Source organism: Pleurodeles waltl, chromosome 11 (genome assembly GCF_031143425.1).
Source record: "Pleurodeles waltl isolate 20211129_DDA chromosome 11, aPleWal1.hap1.20221129, whole genome shotgun sequence".
Taxonomy (NCBI): domain Eukaryota; kingdom Metazoa; phylum Chordata; class Amphibia; order Caudata; family Salamandridae; genus Pleurodeles; species Pleurodeles waltl.
In genome coordinates, this window is record NC_090450.1 from 345,328,353 (window position 1) to 345,344,573 (window position 16,221).

Below are 16,221 nucleotides of genomic sequence, written 5' to 3' on the forward strand. Positions count from 1 at the left end.
TGCATGGGCACTATTACTAGCATACACAACTCCTACCTCACCCTCTGCGGGGAAAACAATCGAAGATGGAGTCGACGCCCATGCGCAATGGAACCAAAGTGGGAGGAGTCCCTCGGTCTCGTGACTCAAAGACTTCTTCGAAGAAAAACAACTTGTAACACTCCGAGCCCAACACCAGACGGCGGACTATGCACAGCATGTGAATCTGCAGCGACTAATGCCACGAACAGATGTACACTGGGTAAGTGACATTTTCCTTTTGGAACACAATGCCACAAAATACTAGGAGGGCAATCCTCCAATAGGAGGTAAGTAGTACACTAAATAAATACACTGGTAATTAGAATTAGGCATGGAAAAGGTTAGAAAACAGTGTGAATAGCAATAACCAATAGTGACCTTAGGGGGAGCACAAACCATATACTACAAAAATTGAATTCGAACACCCCCACCTAGGTAAGTGGAACGTGTAGAAGGGAGCTGGGTGTATTCGAAAACCAGAGGTATCACAACCCTTCCCAGCAACCTAGAAAGCAGGAGTAAATCCCTGGATTTTCCCCAAACCACCCAAAAGGAAGGAAGAAGAAAAATAAGACACCCAGAGAAGACTGCAAGAAAACCAGTTGTGGATTCCTGAAGAAAGAAGACCTGTGGAGAGAGGGGACCAAGTCCAAGAATCAGTGGAGTCCAGGAGGAGTAGGAGCTACTACCCACCCAGCTGTAGTTGCAAGAGTTGGTCGGCAGTGATCAAGAACACGTCAGCACTGCTTCCCTGGACCTGGAGAAGAGTAGCTGATGGATGCAGAAGGTATCCCACGCTAGAATAAAGATTGCAGACAGATGTCTGTGCAGGAATTCTTCCAACAAGCCTTGGCAAAGCCAAACTCACAGGTAGTGGAAAAGTGATGCTGCCATGGACCAGCAAGGCCCAGGAGCACTCAACCCAGGATGGGAAGTCACAGGGGACCTTCAACGTCGCAGAGTCCACAGGAGCAGAGGTAGCACCCATAGGATGGGGACACGAGTTGCAGAAGAAGCCCATGCAGCACTAAAAAAGAGGATCCCATGCTGCCAGAGAACCACACAGGAGGCTGTGCTTTGCAGGAAGGATTGCTGGGGGGCTGAAGCTGCACGTTGCTTGAATATCCCTTGGAGGAGATGCAAACAAGCCTTGGTAGCTGCAAGAGACTTGGTTCCTGGGGGTATTCTCCTGCGTGGGAAGGCAAAGGCTTGCCTCCACCAAAGTTGGACAGCTGGCAGAGAGCACCAAGATGACTACCTCATACCACCTGTAGGAAGTTGGCTTTGTATATACTATCTCAAAGTGAGAGATAATGTGCAGAGTCCAAGGGTTCCCCTCAGGTTGATAGTGGCAAAATTAGATAATACTATTGCCCTATTTTGTGGTAGTGTGGTCGAGCAGTAGACTTATCAGAGGATAGTGTTAAGCATTTGTTGTACACACACAGGCAATAAATGAGGAACACACACTTAAGACTTACTCCAGGCCAATAGGTTTTTATATAGAAATTTATATTTTCTTAATTTATTTTAAGAACCACAGGTTCAAGATTTACAATCAATACTTCAAATGAAAGGTACTTCACTTAGGTATCATAGGAACTTTGAATCAGCAAAATAGCTTGTACAGTTTTGGCAAAAATGGCAATAAGCTATTTTAAAACTAGACAGTGCAAATTTCAACAGTTCCTGGGGGAGGTAAGTCTTGGTTAGTTTTGCAGGTAAGTAATCCCCTACAGGGTTCAAAGTTGGGTCCCGTTGGGGGTTCATGGCAACCCCAAAGTTATCACACCAGCAGCTCTGGGCCGGTCAGGTGCAGAGGTTAAAGTGGTGCCCAAAACACACAGGCTTCAATGGAGAAGGGGGTGCCCCGGTTCCAGTCTGCCAGCAGGTAGGTACCCACGACTTCGGAGAGCAGACCAGTGGGGTTTTGTAGGGCACCGGGGGGGACACAAGTCAGCACAAAAAGTACACCCTCAGCGGCACGGGGCGGCTGGGTGCAGAGTGCAAACAGGCGTCTGGTTTGCAATGGAGTTCAATGGGAGACCCGGGGGTCTCTTCAGCGAAGCAGGCAAGGCGGGGGGGGGGGGGGCTCCTCGGGGTAGTCACCACATGGGCAAGGGAGAAGGCCACCTGTGGGGGTCGCTTCTGCACTGGAGGTCGGATCCTTCAGGTCCTGGGGGCTGTGGGTGCAGTGTCTTTATCAGACGTCGGGTTCTTAGAAGCAGGCAGTCGCGGTGAGGGGAAGCCTCTGGATTCCCTCTGCAGGTGTCGCTGGGGGGGCTCAGGGGGGTCAACTCTGACTACTCACAGGGTCGCAGTCGCTGGGGAGTCCTCCCTGGAGTGTTGTTTTCCCGCAGGTCGAGCTGGGGGTGTCGGGTGCAGAGTGGAAAGTCTCACGCTTCCGGCGGGAAACGTGCAGTCCTTTAAAAGTTGTTTCTTTCTTGCAAACTAGTTTCTTCTTTGGAGCAGGGCCGCTGTCCTCTGGAGTTCTTGGTCCTTTTAGATGCAGGGTAGTCCTCTGAGGCTTCAGAGGTCACTGGACCCTGGGGAACGTGTCTCTGTTGCAGTTTTTCTTGAAGTGGGGAGACAGGCCGGTAGGGCTGGGGCCAAAGCAGTTGGTGTCTGCATCTTCTCTGCAGGGCTTTCAGGTCAGCAGTCCTTCGTCTTCAGGTTGCAGGAATCTATCTTGCTTGGTTCTGGGGGCCCCTAAATACTTAATTTAGGGGTGTGTTTAGGTCTGGGGGGTTAGTAGCCAATGGCTACTAGCCCTGAGGGTAGCTACACCCTCTTTGTGCCTCCTCCCTGAGGGGAGGAGGGCACATCCCTAATCCTATTGGGGGAATCAGGATTTCTAAACGTCATTCACCTCAGCTCAGGACACCTTAGGGGTTGTCCTGACTGGCCAGTGACTCATCCTTGTTTTTCTCATTATCTCCTCCTGCCTTGCCGCCAAAAGTGGGGCCGTGGCCAGAGGGGGCGGGCATCTCCACTAGCTGGAATGCCCTGTGGCTCTGTAACAAAGGGGTGAGCCTTTGAGGTGAGAAGCACCTCCACCCAGTACAGGCTTTGTTACTAGCCACAGAGTGACAAAGGCACTCTCCCCATGTGGCCAGCAACATGTCTGATGTGTGGCAGGCTGGCAAAACTAGTCAGCCCACACTGGAAGTCGGGTATGTTTTCAGGGGGCATCTCTAAGATGCCCTCTGGGGTGTATTTCACAATAAAATGTACACTGGCATCAGTGTGCATTTATTGTGCTGAGAAGTTTGATACCAAACTTCCCAGTTTTCAGTGTAGCCATTATGCTGCTGTGGCGTTCGTGTATGACAGACTCCCAGACCATATACTCTTATGGCTACCCTGCACTTACAATGTCTAAGGTTTTGCTTAGACACTGTAGGGGCATAGTGCTCATGCACCTATGCCCTCACCTATGGTATAGTGCACCCTGCCTTAGGGCTGTAAGGCCTGCTAGAGGGGTGACTTATCTATGCCATAGGCAGTGTGAGGTTGGCATGGCACCCGGAGGGGAGTGCCATGTCGACTTAGTCATTTTCTCCCCACCAGCACACACAAGCTGGCAAGCAGTGTCTATGCTGTGAGGGGTCCCCAGGGTGGCATAAGACATGCTGCAGCCCTTAGAGACCTTCCCTGGTGTCAGGGCCCTTGGTATCAGGGGTACCAGTTACAAGGGACTTACCTGGATGCCAAGGTGTGCCAATTGTGGAAACAAAGGTACAGTTTTAGGGAAAGAACACTGGTGCTAGGGCCTGGTTAGCAGGCCTCAACACACTTTCAAATCATAACTTGGCATCAGCAAAGGCAAAAAGTCAGGGGGTAATCATGCCAAGGAGGCATTTCCTTACAGTAGTGTTAAGCATTTGTTGTACACACACAGGCAACAAATGAGGAACACACAAAGGCCTAATTGCAGGCCAAAAGGTTTTAAAAAGAAACAGATCTTTTCTTGATTTTTTGAACCACAACATTCAAATTTGAGATAAGTACATAAAATGCAAGTTACGGACATGTCACACAGGCACAGAAAATACACTCTCAGCAGCACAGGGGCGGCCGGGTGCAGTGTGAAAAGTAGGTGCCTGGTTTGCTATTGAAAATAATGGAGGGACCATAATTTTTTTTTAATTTTTTTTTTTATACCTATATTAAAGCATTCAATTAGTTAACTTTCTGAAGCTAAAGTAGAAGTCATAGAAAGTATAATCAATACATTTTAAAAGAGAAAAACGACATTGAAAATAAAGGAGCATTATTAGCCAATAGGCTGTATGCATTTCAATACAGCTGAACTGAAAAATTGGCACTGTGCCTTTAAGACCCTGAGCACCTCCAGTATCCCACCATGCCTCAGGGGTGAGAGTGAGGTGACAGTTGGTTCAGTTAAGTCAGTTCTTTTTTCTAGCTTCTTCTGTGAGGACCCTGGAGCATTGAGTTCTCATTTTTGTGGTGTTCAACAGAAATATAATCTAGAAACTGTTTTTTAGGCTTCACTCGACGTCTTCACTTATTACCTTAGTGAAGTGATGTAGGAAGTTGGCTCTGTATATACTATTTCAAAGTAAGAAATAGTGTGCACAGAGTCCAAGGGTTCCCCTTAGTGGTAAGATAGTGGTAAAAGTAGATCATTCTAATGCTCTATTTTGTGGTAGTGTGGTCGAGCAGTAGGCTTATCAGAGGGTAGTGTTAAGCATTTGTTGTACACGCAATCAATGAGGAGAACACACCCAAAGACTTACTCCAGGCCAATAGGTTTTTATATAGAAAAATATATTTTCTTAGTTTATTTTAAGAACCACAGGTTCAAGATTTACATCAAACTTTAAATGTAAGGTACTATACTTAGATACTTTAGGAACTTTGAATGAAAACAATATCATGTACAGCCTTTGTAAAAATGGTAATACACTATTTTCAAAGTGGACACAGTGCAAAAATCAACAGTTCCTGGGGGAGGTAAGTAAAGGTTAGATTAGGAGGTGTTGATTTTATGCAGGTCGAGCCAGGTGCGTCAGGTGCAGAGTGTAGTCTCACGCTTCTTGCGAGAAACGTGAAGTCTTTGGAAGTTGCTTCTTTGTTTCAAAGAAGTAGCTGGTTTTGAACAGGGCCGCTGTTCACAGGAGTTTCTTGGTCCTGTAGTCCAGGGCAGTCCTCTGAGGCTTCAGAGGTCGCTGGTCCCTGTCGCATGCGTCGCTGGAGCACATTTTCAAAGTTGGAGACCGGCGGTAGAGCTGGGGCCAGGTCAGTTGTCGTCTTCCTCCTTCTCTGCAGGCTTGTAGGCCAGCAGTCCTCCTTTCTTCAAGTTGCAGGAATCTGATTTCCTGGGATCTGGGGAGCCCCTAAATACTGAATTTAGGGGGGTGTTTAAGTCTGGGGGGCAGTAGCCAATGGCTACTCTCCTGGAGGGTGGCTACACCCTCTTTGTGCCTCCTCCCTGTGGGGAGGAGAGCACATTCCTATTCCAATTGGGGTAATCCTCCAAAATCAAGATGGAGGATTTCTAAAGGCAGGGGGTCACCTCAGCTCAGAACACCTTAGGGTCTGTCCTGACTGGTGGGTGACGACTCCTTGTTTTTCTCATTATCTCCCCTGGACTTGAGGCCAAAAGTGGGGGCTGTGTCCAGGGGGTGGGCATCTCCACTAGGGGAGTGCCCTGGGGCATTGTAACACGAAGCTTGAGCCTTTAAGGCTCACTGCTAGGTGTTAGTTTCTGCAGGGGGGGAGGTGTGAAGCACCTACACCCAGTGCAGGCTTTGTTTCTGTCCTCAGAGAGCACAAAGGCTCTCACCCCAGGGGGGGCAGAAACTCGTGGCTCAGCAGCAGGCTGGCACTGACCAGTCAGTCTTGCACTGAAGGATTGGGGAAAAATACAGGGGGCCTCTGTGCATTTTTTAATAACTCCATCACTGGCATCAGTGTGGGTTTATTATTCTGAGAAGTTTGATACCAAACTTCCCAGTATTCAGTGTAGTCATTATGGAGCTGTGGAGTTCGTTTTTGACAGACTCCCAGACCATATACTTAATATGGCCACACTGTACTTAGAATGTCTATGAATGGAATTAGACACTGTAGGGGCATATTGATCCTGCAGCTATGCCCTCATCTGTGGTGTACTGCACCCTGCCTTAGTGCAGTAAGGCCTGCTAGAGGGGTGACTTACCTATGCCACAGGCAGTATTTTGTGGGCATGGCATCCTGAGGGGGATGCCATGTCGACTTTGCCTTTATCTCCCCACCAACACACACAATCTGCAATGGCAGTGTGCATGTGTTAGGTGAGGGGTCCCTTAGGGTGGCACAACATGTGCTGCAGCCCTTAGGGACCTTCCTTGGTCACAGGGCCCTTGGTACCAATGGTATCTTGTACAAGGGACTTATCTTTGTGCCAAGAGTGTGCCAATTGTGGAAACAATGGTACATTTTAGGTGAAAGAACACTGGTGCTAGGGCCTGGTTAGCAGGGTCCCAGCACACTTTTCAGTCAAGTCAGCATCTGTATCAGGCAAAAAGTGGGGGGTAACTGCAACAGGGAGCCATTTCCTTACAAGTGAGTTATTTTTTTTTCACCAAATGCCTTCACGTTTTGTGAAGTGCCCTTCATGTGGGAAGAAGGCCCAGTCAGATCCAGTCTCTGTGCATAGTGTGTTTGCCTCAGTCACTGCCCTGATACCTGCTGACATTGTAAAAATCTGTCTAAAAGGACTTGAAAAGGCAGAGAAAGGATTCTTCTTCATGGTTTTTCATGAAAGAGAAAAAAGTCATCTTCTTCTCTTCCCAGGACTTCTAAAGACCCTTCTAATACACGGCCAGCCAGATCGACATCAGCTGGTAAGAAAATACCTGCCTGTTCCCCATCGACGTCATCCCTTCCCTCATCGCATCACCAGGCGTTTAGATCTACGACGCAGTCAACGGCGATTCAACCAACGTTGAAAGACATGACGTCGAAGGCTCATCTCCCTCATCGGGATAGATCTCAGTCGACGGCAACTCACCGATCGACGTTGAGTAGGCACATTAATGCTCATATGCCATCTCAGTCTCTCCATCCTTCGACATCAAGGCATACGACATCGGTGTTGAACGAGGTCGAGGTCCCCGTATCAGAGCTGGGGCGTTCGGTGGTCCACCACTCGTCGAAACATTTGATGTCGAAACATGTCCATACAACAGACCACCAGTTGCTGTCGAGACCAGACAAGTCTAAATCTCAGTCGACGTCAGGAGTGCGTAGGTCTGTCGACGACAGTGCATCATCGATCAATGTCGAGACAGCCATCACCAGTGACACCTGTCTCGCAAAGAGCACCACCTCAGGAACAATCAACAGCACAACCAGCTTCCGAGACAGCTCTCCCTCCACAAGGTCTGGTGGTCACTATACAGAGTGGGCCATCGGGAGTGTCAAGGGGTTCATCGCTAGGAAACATCGCGCCCATAAATCTTTCTCCGAGATGGCTGGAGAGACTTAACAAGACCCCAGCTTCTCCACACTCACAATATTCACGTCTGTATTCACCATCGGTGTCGTTGCCACGAACACCTTCGCCAACGACGCACACAGAGTGAGCTGGTCCAACATCTGGCCAGCCAAGTCCTAGACATCGATGCAGTCTGTCAAGATCCAGGAGCAGGTTGCGCTGCAGACGGCGATCTAGTTCGAGGTCTTCTAGATCACGACATCAGCGGAGAACTTCTTCGTGGTCTACAACATCTAACTCTTCCGTTAGACTATTCTCCGACCCTGACAAATTCCCCTCCAGCTAGTGTCCCCAGTGGACGATATAACAACCTTCAACGAAGTGTTACTTCGAGGGGCCCAGAAACTAAACATTGACGTTCCAGAGCTGTCAACCTTTTCATCAGTGATTTTTTTTATTTTTTTTTAGACCCTATATCACGCCTAGGGTGGAGAAAAAATAAACCTCCCCTAACGGACCCTGTGTTAATAACACAGCAACTGACACCAGATTCGGTGGTCGTGGGAGCAGCAAGGAAAAGGGCAAACTCCCAATCATCAGGAGACGCACCACCGCCTGACAAGGAAAGTCGGAAGTTCGATGCGGCGGGCAAATGAGTGGCAGCACAGGCAGCCAATCAATGGCGGATCGCCAACTCGCAGGCTCTACTGGCTCGCTACGACCGGGCAAACTAGGACGAGATGCAACATATAATACAGCACTTGCCCAAGGAACACCAGAAATGTGCCCAACAGCTTGTTGAAGGACAAGCAATTTCCAACAACCAGATAAGGTCTGCACTGGACTCGGCAGACACAGCAGCACAGACAGTGAACACTGTGGTAACCATTCGCAGGCATGCATGGTTACAGAGCTCAGGTTTTAAACCGGAAATCCCGGCAAGCTGTGTTAAATATGCCGTTTAACCAGGAAAAATTGTTTGGGCCGAAGGTGGACACGGCAATAGAGAAGCTAAAGAAGGACAGACCCGGCCAAAGCCATGGGCGCGCTCTACTCCCCACAAAGCAGAGGCACTTTTAGACGGCCACAGTTTAGAGGGGGGGGTTTCGTACCCAAACCCCAGAGCCTTCCACCTCACAATCCAGACCCACCTATCAGGGGCAGTACCAAATAGGAGGGTTTCGAGGCTCTTACAGGGGTGGTCAATTCCCAAGAGCAAGGGGAAAATTCCAAAGCCCCAAAACAACTCCAGCCAAACATTGACTTTAATGTCACAATCCCCCAACACTTAACACCAGTGTGGGGGAGACTTACTGCATACTACACAAACTGGACAAACATAACTACGGACGCATGGGTCCTAGCCATTATCCAACATGGTTATTGCATAGAATTCATATATTTCCCACTAGATGTGCCCCCAAGAGCACACAATATGTCCAAACAACACTTAGACCTGTTGCAGCTAGAAGTCCAAGCTTTGTTACAAAAACAAGCAATAGAACTAGAACCCAACCATCAAAAAGGAACCGGTGTCTACTCCCTATATTTCCTAATTCCAAAGAAAGACAAAACGTTAAGGCCCATATTAGACCTCAGAACGCTGAATCTCTACATCAAATCAGATCACTTCCCCATGGTAACACTTTAAGACGTGATTCCCTTGCTCAAAAAACAGGACTACATGTCAACGTTAGATCTCAAGGATGCATATTTCCACATACCCATTGTAGGAAGTTGGCTCTGTATGCACTATTTCAAAGTAAGTGTTATCAACAGTGACGGCTTTAGGCCCAACAGACCAAAAAAGTTAATCAGGGGCAGTGTGCTTTACATATGTCCCCAACCATTGAGCGCACCCCACCCCCACCCCCAAATCCTTGGACAACCTCAATGTCTGTAGGGAGCAGCATCAGCCACTAGATTCGGATGTGGGTGAACATTACATCCGACAGGTGGGTCCTTCAGATTGTCCAGTGGGGCTACGCCCTGCCATTTCTTTTTGACACACTCCACCTGTATCTGAGCAGCTTTCAGAGAACCATCTGTCTGTTTTGTGCTATGAAATACAGGCCTTTTTAGCCAAAGGAACCAGAGAAGCTTCAAGCCTCTAAAGCAGAGACTTGATATTTCCGCTGTTATTTTATGCCGAAAGGTGACCGAGGCCATTGATATATTTGTGATAGCCACCCTCTCAACTGCTTCCTGCACAAGCGCAAATGGAAGTTACTCACGCTGGTCCAGGGTCTTTCTGCCCTGGATCCTGAGAAATGGATGGTAGCGTTTGACCTTCAGGGTGCTTACTGTCACATTGCTGCCCTGAAGACTCACAGGTACCACCTGCCTCTCAGAGTAGGATACAAGTACTTTAGCCGTGCTCCCTTTTGTGCTCACCAGTACATCTTAGGTGTTCAGAGGTGATGGCAGAGTTCACTATTTCCCTTTGGAGGTCATGGGTATCTGTTTTCCTCCTACCTCAATGACTGGCTGTTGAAGACAGGCCCATAGGAGTCAGCCTCTGATCACCTTCAGACAACAGCAAACCTCTTGCCAAGTTTGGGGTTCTCAAACAACCTGCCAAAGTTTCACTTGACTTCTCACAGGCTTCGTTCCATCTGAGCCATCCTGGATACAGTGCACTTTCAGACTGTACTCCAGGCGAAGTCCAGGACATTTAGGCTGTGATCCCGATGTTTCAGCCTTTGTTCTAAGTCTGTGAGAATGGCTCTGTGGCTTCTTGGTATGCTAGCCTCCTGCATTCTGCTAGTCAACCACGCCAGATAGTACATACAAGCTCTGCAGTGGGATCAGAAGTTTTAATGGGCCTAGCACCAGGGGAACCTGTCTGATTCCATCCGGGTTTTGGAGGAGACTGCAAAAAATCTGTGGTGTTGGCTGCCTAACCGCAACTGGACCAGTGGCTGACCCTCTCCCTACCCCCACCTAAGATTGACAGTGATGTCTGACGTGTCACTTTTGGGTTGGGGAGACCATTTAGAAGAGGTGGAGATCAGAGGGCTCTGGTCTCCTCTGGATGCCCACCTCCACATAAATCTTTTGGAGCTATGGGTGTTTGGAATTGAAGGCCTTCCCATCAACAGTTGGGGGAAGTCTGGTTCAAACAAAACCACTGCCATATGGTACTGCAACAAGCAGGGTGAGAGATTGGGTCCTGTGCCAAGAGGCTGTCCATCTCTGACACTCGCACTAGGTAGGGCATTTCCCTGGTGGTTACAACACTTAGCAGGATCTTTAAACACCAAGGCAGACTAATTCAGTCACCAATGACACCTAGCAGATATAGCAGATTGCAAATGGCACTTACATCTGCAGGTGGCATAGTGCATCTTCCAGCACTGGGGAAAACCCTGGCATACATTCAGTAACACTTGTTTTGGTGGCTACTGCAATCTCATTAATGCCCTCCCACGTCCCTGTACAGTGGCGGAGCATCTTTTGGCCTCATCTAGGTATCTAAAAAAGTACCAAAATAATGATCTGCGAACTGGTACATTAGTTTATTTAGATTTCTGCGTTGCCCCACAGGGATGGGGGTTCAGCTCCATCACTTCTTGGGTTGAACCAAGCGTACCAGGAGCAGCACAGAAACATCTACTGGTGCCCAGGAGCATTACTATGAAAAAATCTGGGTACGGTCTGGCATCTGGGGCATATTCTAAAGATGAGAAATATAGTGTCTGAAAAGAGTATGCACCAGAAACAGCTTTTCCTAAGGTAAGTACTTTTCAGTTACAGTTGAAACCATGTTAAACTATTTTAGCATGTTCTCAGACTAGTTTTCTTTTAAGACTCTAGTTCTTTCGTCGGAGATAGAAAATGCCTATTGTAAAGTTTATGAAGATGTTGTTTTTTTTAAAAAGATTAACGTGGTTAAAAAAATTAAAAAAATCTGAGATTCCTCAAAGGCACAAGTACTAAATGTTTAATTTAGCATCGACACCAATGAGAAAGAGCTTAGATTGCAATGGTTTTGGTTACATTTTTGTTTTAATTCCACCGCATTACGCTAAGAGAGCGTCCAGTCGTGAAAAATGCAAACCCTTTTGATCAAGGCATTCTCTCCTGGGTTGGAACAAAGAACCTCACAAGGTATTTGTACCACTGAATGGTGCCAAGAAATGCAATTCAGCCGCATCTGCCCCTTTGTCTCGCTGCTACAGATACCAAGGCATTGTTTGTGTTGTCCTTTGAATTCAGTGAACTGCATGCTCTAATCCCTTTCTGGCCTTAACTCTCCACCTAGACAGCCCAAAGGATTAAGGGCAAGCATATGTGTCAATTTCCTGTCTTGAGGTTTCTATTTTGCCTATAGCCTCAGATATTAACTTGCATACAAAAATTGGAGAATGTTTTAACCATGCCTTGTATGAATTGTGCCACCTGCACATATGGTTTAACATTTAAATGTTGCTTTTGCAGGCTCCTGACATGAGCAGCTCTGAAGACTTCCCTAGTTTTGGAGCACCCGTTCCCCACAAGATTTCTCCCTGGGGACCCAAACGATTTTAGCCTCTTAGCATACGCCCATTTCGTCCAGCCGCTGAGACTACACTGATGCAACGTTCTTCCTGAAGTGATCCTGAATGCAGCGGCTGAAGTTTGGCCCAAATCGTTTCCTATTTTTAGGGCTCTGTAAATGAAGGCTGGAGTGCCACATTGCTGTTTTCTGCTTGCTCTCACCTTCTTTCCATGCTTCAGCTGCCTTCCCCACAAGACCTTGTGCAGGGTTCCGTCACATGTGCTCCAGGGCCATTCCCCCAAGTGATTTATCATCCCATCAAGTAGATAAGTTTGGATGCACCACAAAGGGAGCCCGATGTGTGCTCCTTTCACTCCTTGTCTCTTAAATTGTTGTTGGCTTTTGATCCTTCTCTAGGAGCTACCTGACCTTTGCCCAGCCCTTGGGGGGGCCAGAAGTGGACAGAGGATGATTTGGAGGTCATTTTGTTGGTAATTAGGTGATGGATGGTAAATGAGCCGGTACTGTCCGACCCAATCTCCCTCATTGTCTTACTAGTATCCCTTGATAATTGTGTTAGCTTAGCCATGGTCTGCTTTAGGGAGAATTGACATAGCCCAGCTGTTTTTAGCTTAACCATCGCCACAGAGCAACACATCAATTGTTTATGAAGGATCTCTGAAAACCGAGCATCTGGGGAAAGTTGAAATTTTTTAATTATGGCACAAACGTGTAAAAACTGTAAAATGACTTTTCCTGGGCCTGGCAGGTGGACCATGTGTTATTTTTTATGAATTTTGTCGTTTTGTTACTGATAGCCCTCTACCCTTCTTAAAACTAGGGCATACCCTATGCCTTCTCGAGCAAGTGGCATGGGGCACTCTAGCCTTCCTGTGAGAGATCTATGACTGTGCCTAGGAATCTACTTCCTGTGTCGTGACCTCAGGAAATAAATTTCCACAACTTTCTGAAAGCCAAAATAGTTTCGCCCAATATCTTTTCTTTTCCTTTTTTGTCTCTACCCTTTTCCTCCCGTGACATTCCTCCTCACTCACTATACCCATACGTAAAACCCCAGGTGTCCATCATAGAGTACAATGAAACCCTTCCTCATGCATTCAAATGGCTTGACGAGGGATTAAATACAGATACAAAATATGAAAAATACGAAAATAAAACTAAAGCTGCTTAAATAAATTAACTTGTGGACCGCGATCATTGGCCCTCTCCAAGTGGTGGGGTGAGAAAAGACGGTTGATACTTGGATAAATTGGATCATTTTAATTGTGTGGGGTGACTGGGGTGGGCGTTTGACTAGGAACATCGCCGTAGGAGTAAGGGTGAAAAGGTTATTGAGGTTCTCTAAGGTTAGGATATTGAGTGATAACACTAACATTGAAGCAGAAAAGTTTGTTGCAACCAAACAGTTGCCTGAAGAAGGCCACATCCAAACAAGGAGAAGCCAAAATGTGCCGTTTCCCCCTTTTTTTTTTCTTTTTTTTTTTTTAAACTGATCCCAAAAAGCAAATCCTCAACCCTAGCTTTTTAGATGCAACGTGGGTACAGCTGCTACCAGGCTGGATGACTGCATGTTGCTTCTTCCTAGATGAAGCTCTTTCTGGAGCCATAGGTCAGAACCTTAAAGCACAGTGCAGGTGTTGTACATCACATACCATCTGTAGAAATGATAAACGAGCTGTAGATTGGTAGTGACCTATAAGGAAGTTTCAGCCATGCACCACAGTGAGGTGGGGGATAATGGCATTGGTATACAAAGGTTGTTTAGTTATCACCGTTCTAGTGCTCCTGCTTACGTAATTGCAACCTCAACAGACTGTTCCTCCGGCCTGTTCTGATCTTGTAAAATGTGAAGAACATAAGACGTTAGAACCTCTTATGTACTGAAAGGTTTCACAGGCCCTCTTGTTGACTAGGCTGTGTTTGTACTTACTAGACCAGAAGCATTTTCCCCATAGTAAGTGTGAAGCTTTTTGTACATCAGTTATCTCCGTCCCCTACTTTACAAAGGGGTAAAACTCACTCAGGAATAGGTTTGTTCTGCCCTTTGTACTGACAAGTACATTTTATTCTCTCACTCCAAGCCTGGTTTGTCCTGGCATGCTCGTTGGGAAAAAGTCCATTTGTTTTAGTGATATGTCCATTGCTAGATGAGTTAATAGAAGCCATACCCCGGTTGCCTGTATAACCTCTGTTGTTTTGCAGCTTCTTCCTTTAAGGCTTTACATAAAACTTAAATACATTTTGGAAGTGTAAAATATTTAAATTTTCCTTTCAAAGCCTGGTAAATCAATAGTGTTCGACCATGCAGTTCCCCTGGGTCTGGTGCCATTGTCTCCCCCCTCCTCCCTCGCCCTATGTTCCCTCCATTTTTAATTTCTTTTGTTTAGTTATGTTTGAAAGTCTTCCATCTGTTCTTGTGTTTCCATGGCGAGGACCCTCGGCCTTAATGATTTGGAACTAGAGGCTGGTGTGCACACAGCCCATGGATGACACTGGAATTTTATACGTTCTGAATAATAAAAATAATAAAAAATCAGAAATCATCTTTGCAGTGTGGAAGATTTGTTGCTTTGAAAAGGGGTGATTTATACCATGCTGGCTGCGGATCTACATGTGATTTTAAGTGTTTCATGCTAATCACAGACCCTACTTACCTACGTTGCGGAGTATTTGAATGGCAGATGCAGGTTTCACCTTTTCTGGAAAAATCCAAAAGAAAAAAGCCCAATATATTACAAATCCTATTCATTTAGCAGAGCTGGAAATAACAGTGCTCTTAGTTACATTTATCAAAAAGTTAGAGCCCTCATGTTGCTAATAGGGCAGCGTTTCCTGCCTAACAATATAGAGGCTATAAGCAGGATAAGTCATGCGCGGGGCTGAGCGTGCACCATTAGGCTACCACTGAAGTTCAGGTGGTGGCAAATAATGCTTAATAGCCCTTTAGTGTGAGCAGGCCATGTTCAAAGCAATGGTGGGAAGGCTACAAATTTGGGTGTATTCGTTTTCTATTGGCGCTGCAGATGTAGCCAAGGCATTGTTTTTAGCATAGCTAGTAGCTTGTTACAAAAAGTATTTAGGGTGTTAGAAATCAGATCTTGCTTTATGGACTAGGAATTACTTTTTGTTTACCCTCCCACATTTTAATGTATGCTGTGTCAAAGGATTTACGGATGGACATTAAACCTTTCTTTCTGATGGATACTTCTAACTGCAGATTAAATCCCCTCCCAATGCCAGACTGTATTTGATAACTTGAAATAGCTCTTCTGTGCCAGTAGCTGGTGCACTGGCTCACTGGTTGGGATTCACCATTCTGATATGTCACATAAGGCACTAACCTGGCGCAGAGAGCAGTTCATTGACACATATCCTGAATTGCTTCTCTCAGAACATTATATCTGATGTACTTACAGTGCTTTCAGTGATGCCTCCCAACAAACTTCAGATTTTATACTCTAACTGTTCAATGTCCCAAACCCCTCTTGCCCCTGCCCATAAAAATTCGGTCTCTGTTAGCTAGGGTCTGAGCACAACGCCACATTATGCATTACATCAAGGCAATCATGGAGAGACTCCAAACTCTGCATGGCTTGAACTCGGGATTAACGTCTCACTCTGCTGCTTCGGACCCAGCTCGTGCTCCAGACCCTGCCTCCAATCAACAAGTCATCTAAAGACAAGCATTCTAAGGATTCAGCAGCTTTCATTGTCGATTCCTTGCCCTGGCCTCTATATGTTCCAAGAACCAACCGACAGAGATGGACCTGGTGCTGAAATCGAAGTCCCCCCTGCTGCCTTCCCTGACTTTCTAGCCCCTGCCCCTTCACCATTTGTTGCTTTCACAAAGGCATTGCTGCCACTCCAGCACCCTTTAGCGTGCCTGTGAGCCCAAATAAGCCATTGGTAGGGGGGGCCGTCTGAACCTCTGCCTGCAACTTCTTCACCAGCTCCAGTTACACCCATTCACCCCTTTCCTGACCACTATTGATATTAGCTAACTGTTCTCTTGCTCTGCCAAAGTCTTATGACATCACCGCAGACTTCGCATCTGCGGCAAAACAGCAGATTTTATGGAAAGTAAGATTATTTTGTTCAAATTCTGACGCAAACCACAACCGTTTTTAGAGGAGTCCACTCATAGATCCTTGCATGGTGATGAGTACTTTTGATGGCTAGAGTAGTTTGGTTTTGATTCTGAACCCATTCAGATGCTAAACATTGTGTACCCAGATGATGTTGATGACATTGGTAT

At 46.7% G+C, this 16,221-nt stretch overlaps 1 protein-coding gene across 2 annotated transcripts in view; it reads left to right on the plus strand.

Moving 5' to 3' along the window:
- HDLBP (high density lipoprotein binding protein) overlaps positions 1–14,509 on the plus strand; it is a 671,758-nt gene extending 657,249 nt beyond the window's left edge. For both annotated transcript variants that reach the window (XM_069213644.1, XM_069213643.1), the window contains exon 28: positions 11,906–14,509. In XM_069213644.1, the coding sequence (XP_069069745.1) occupies positions 11,906–11,995 (90 nt within the window). In that variant the 3' untranslated portion in view covers positions 11,996–14,509. The remainder of the gene's footprint in view (positions 1–11,905) is intronic.
- Positions 14,510–16,221: the final 1,712 nt, after the last annotated feature.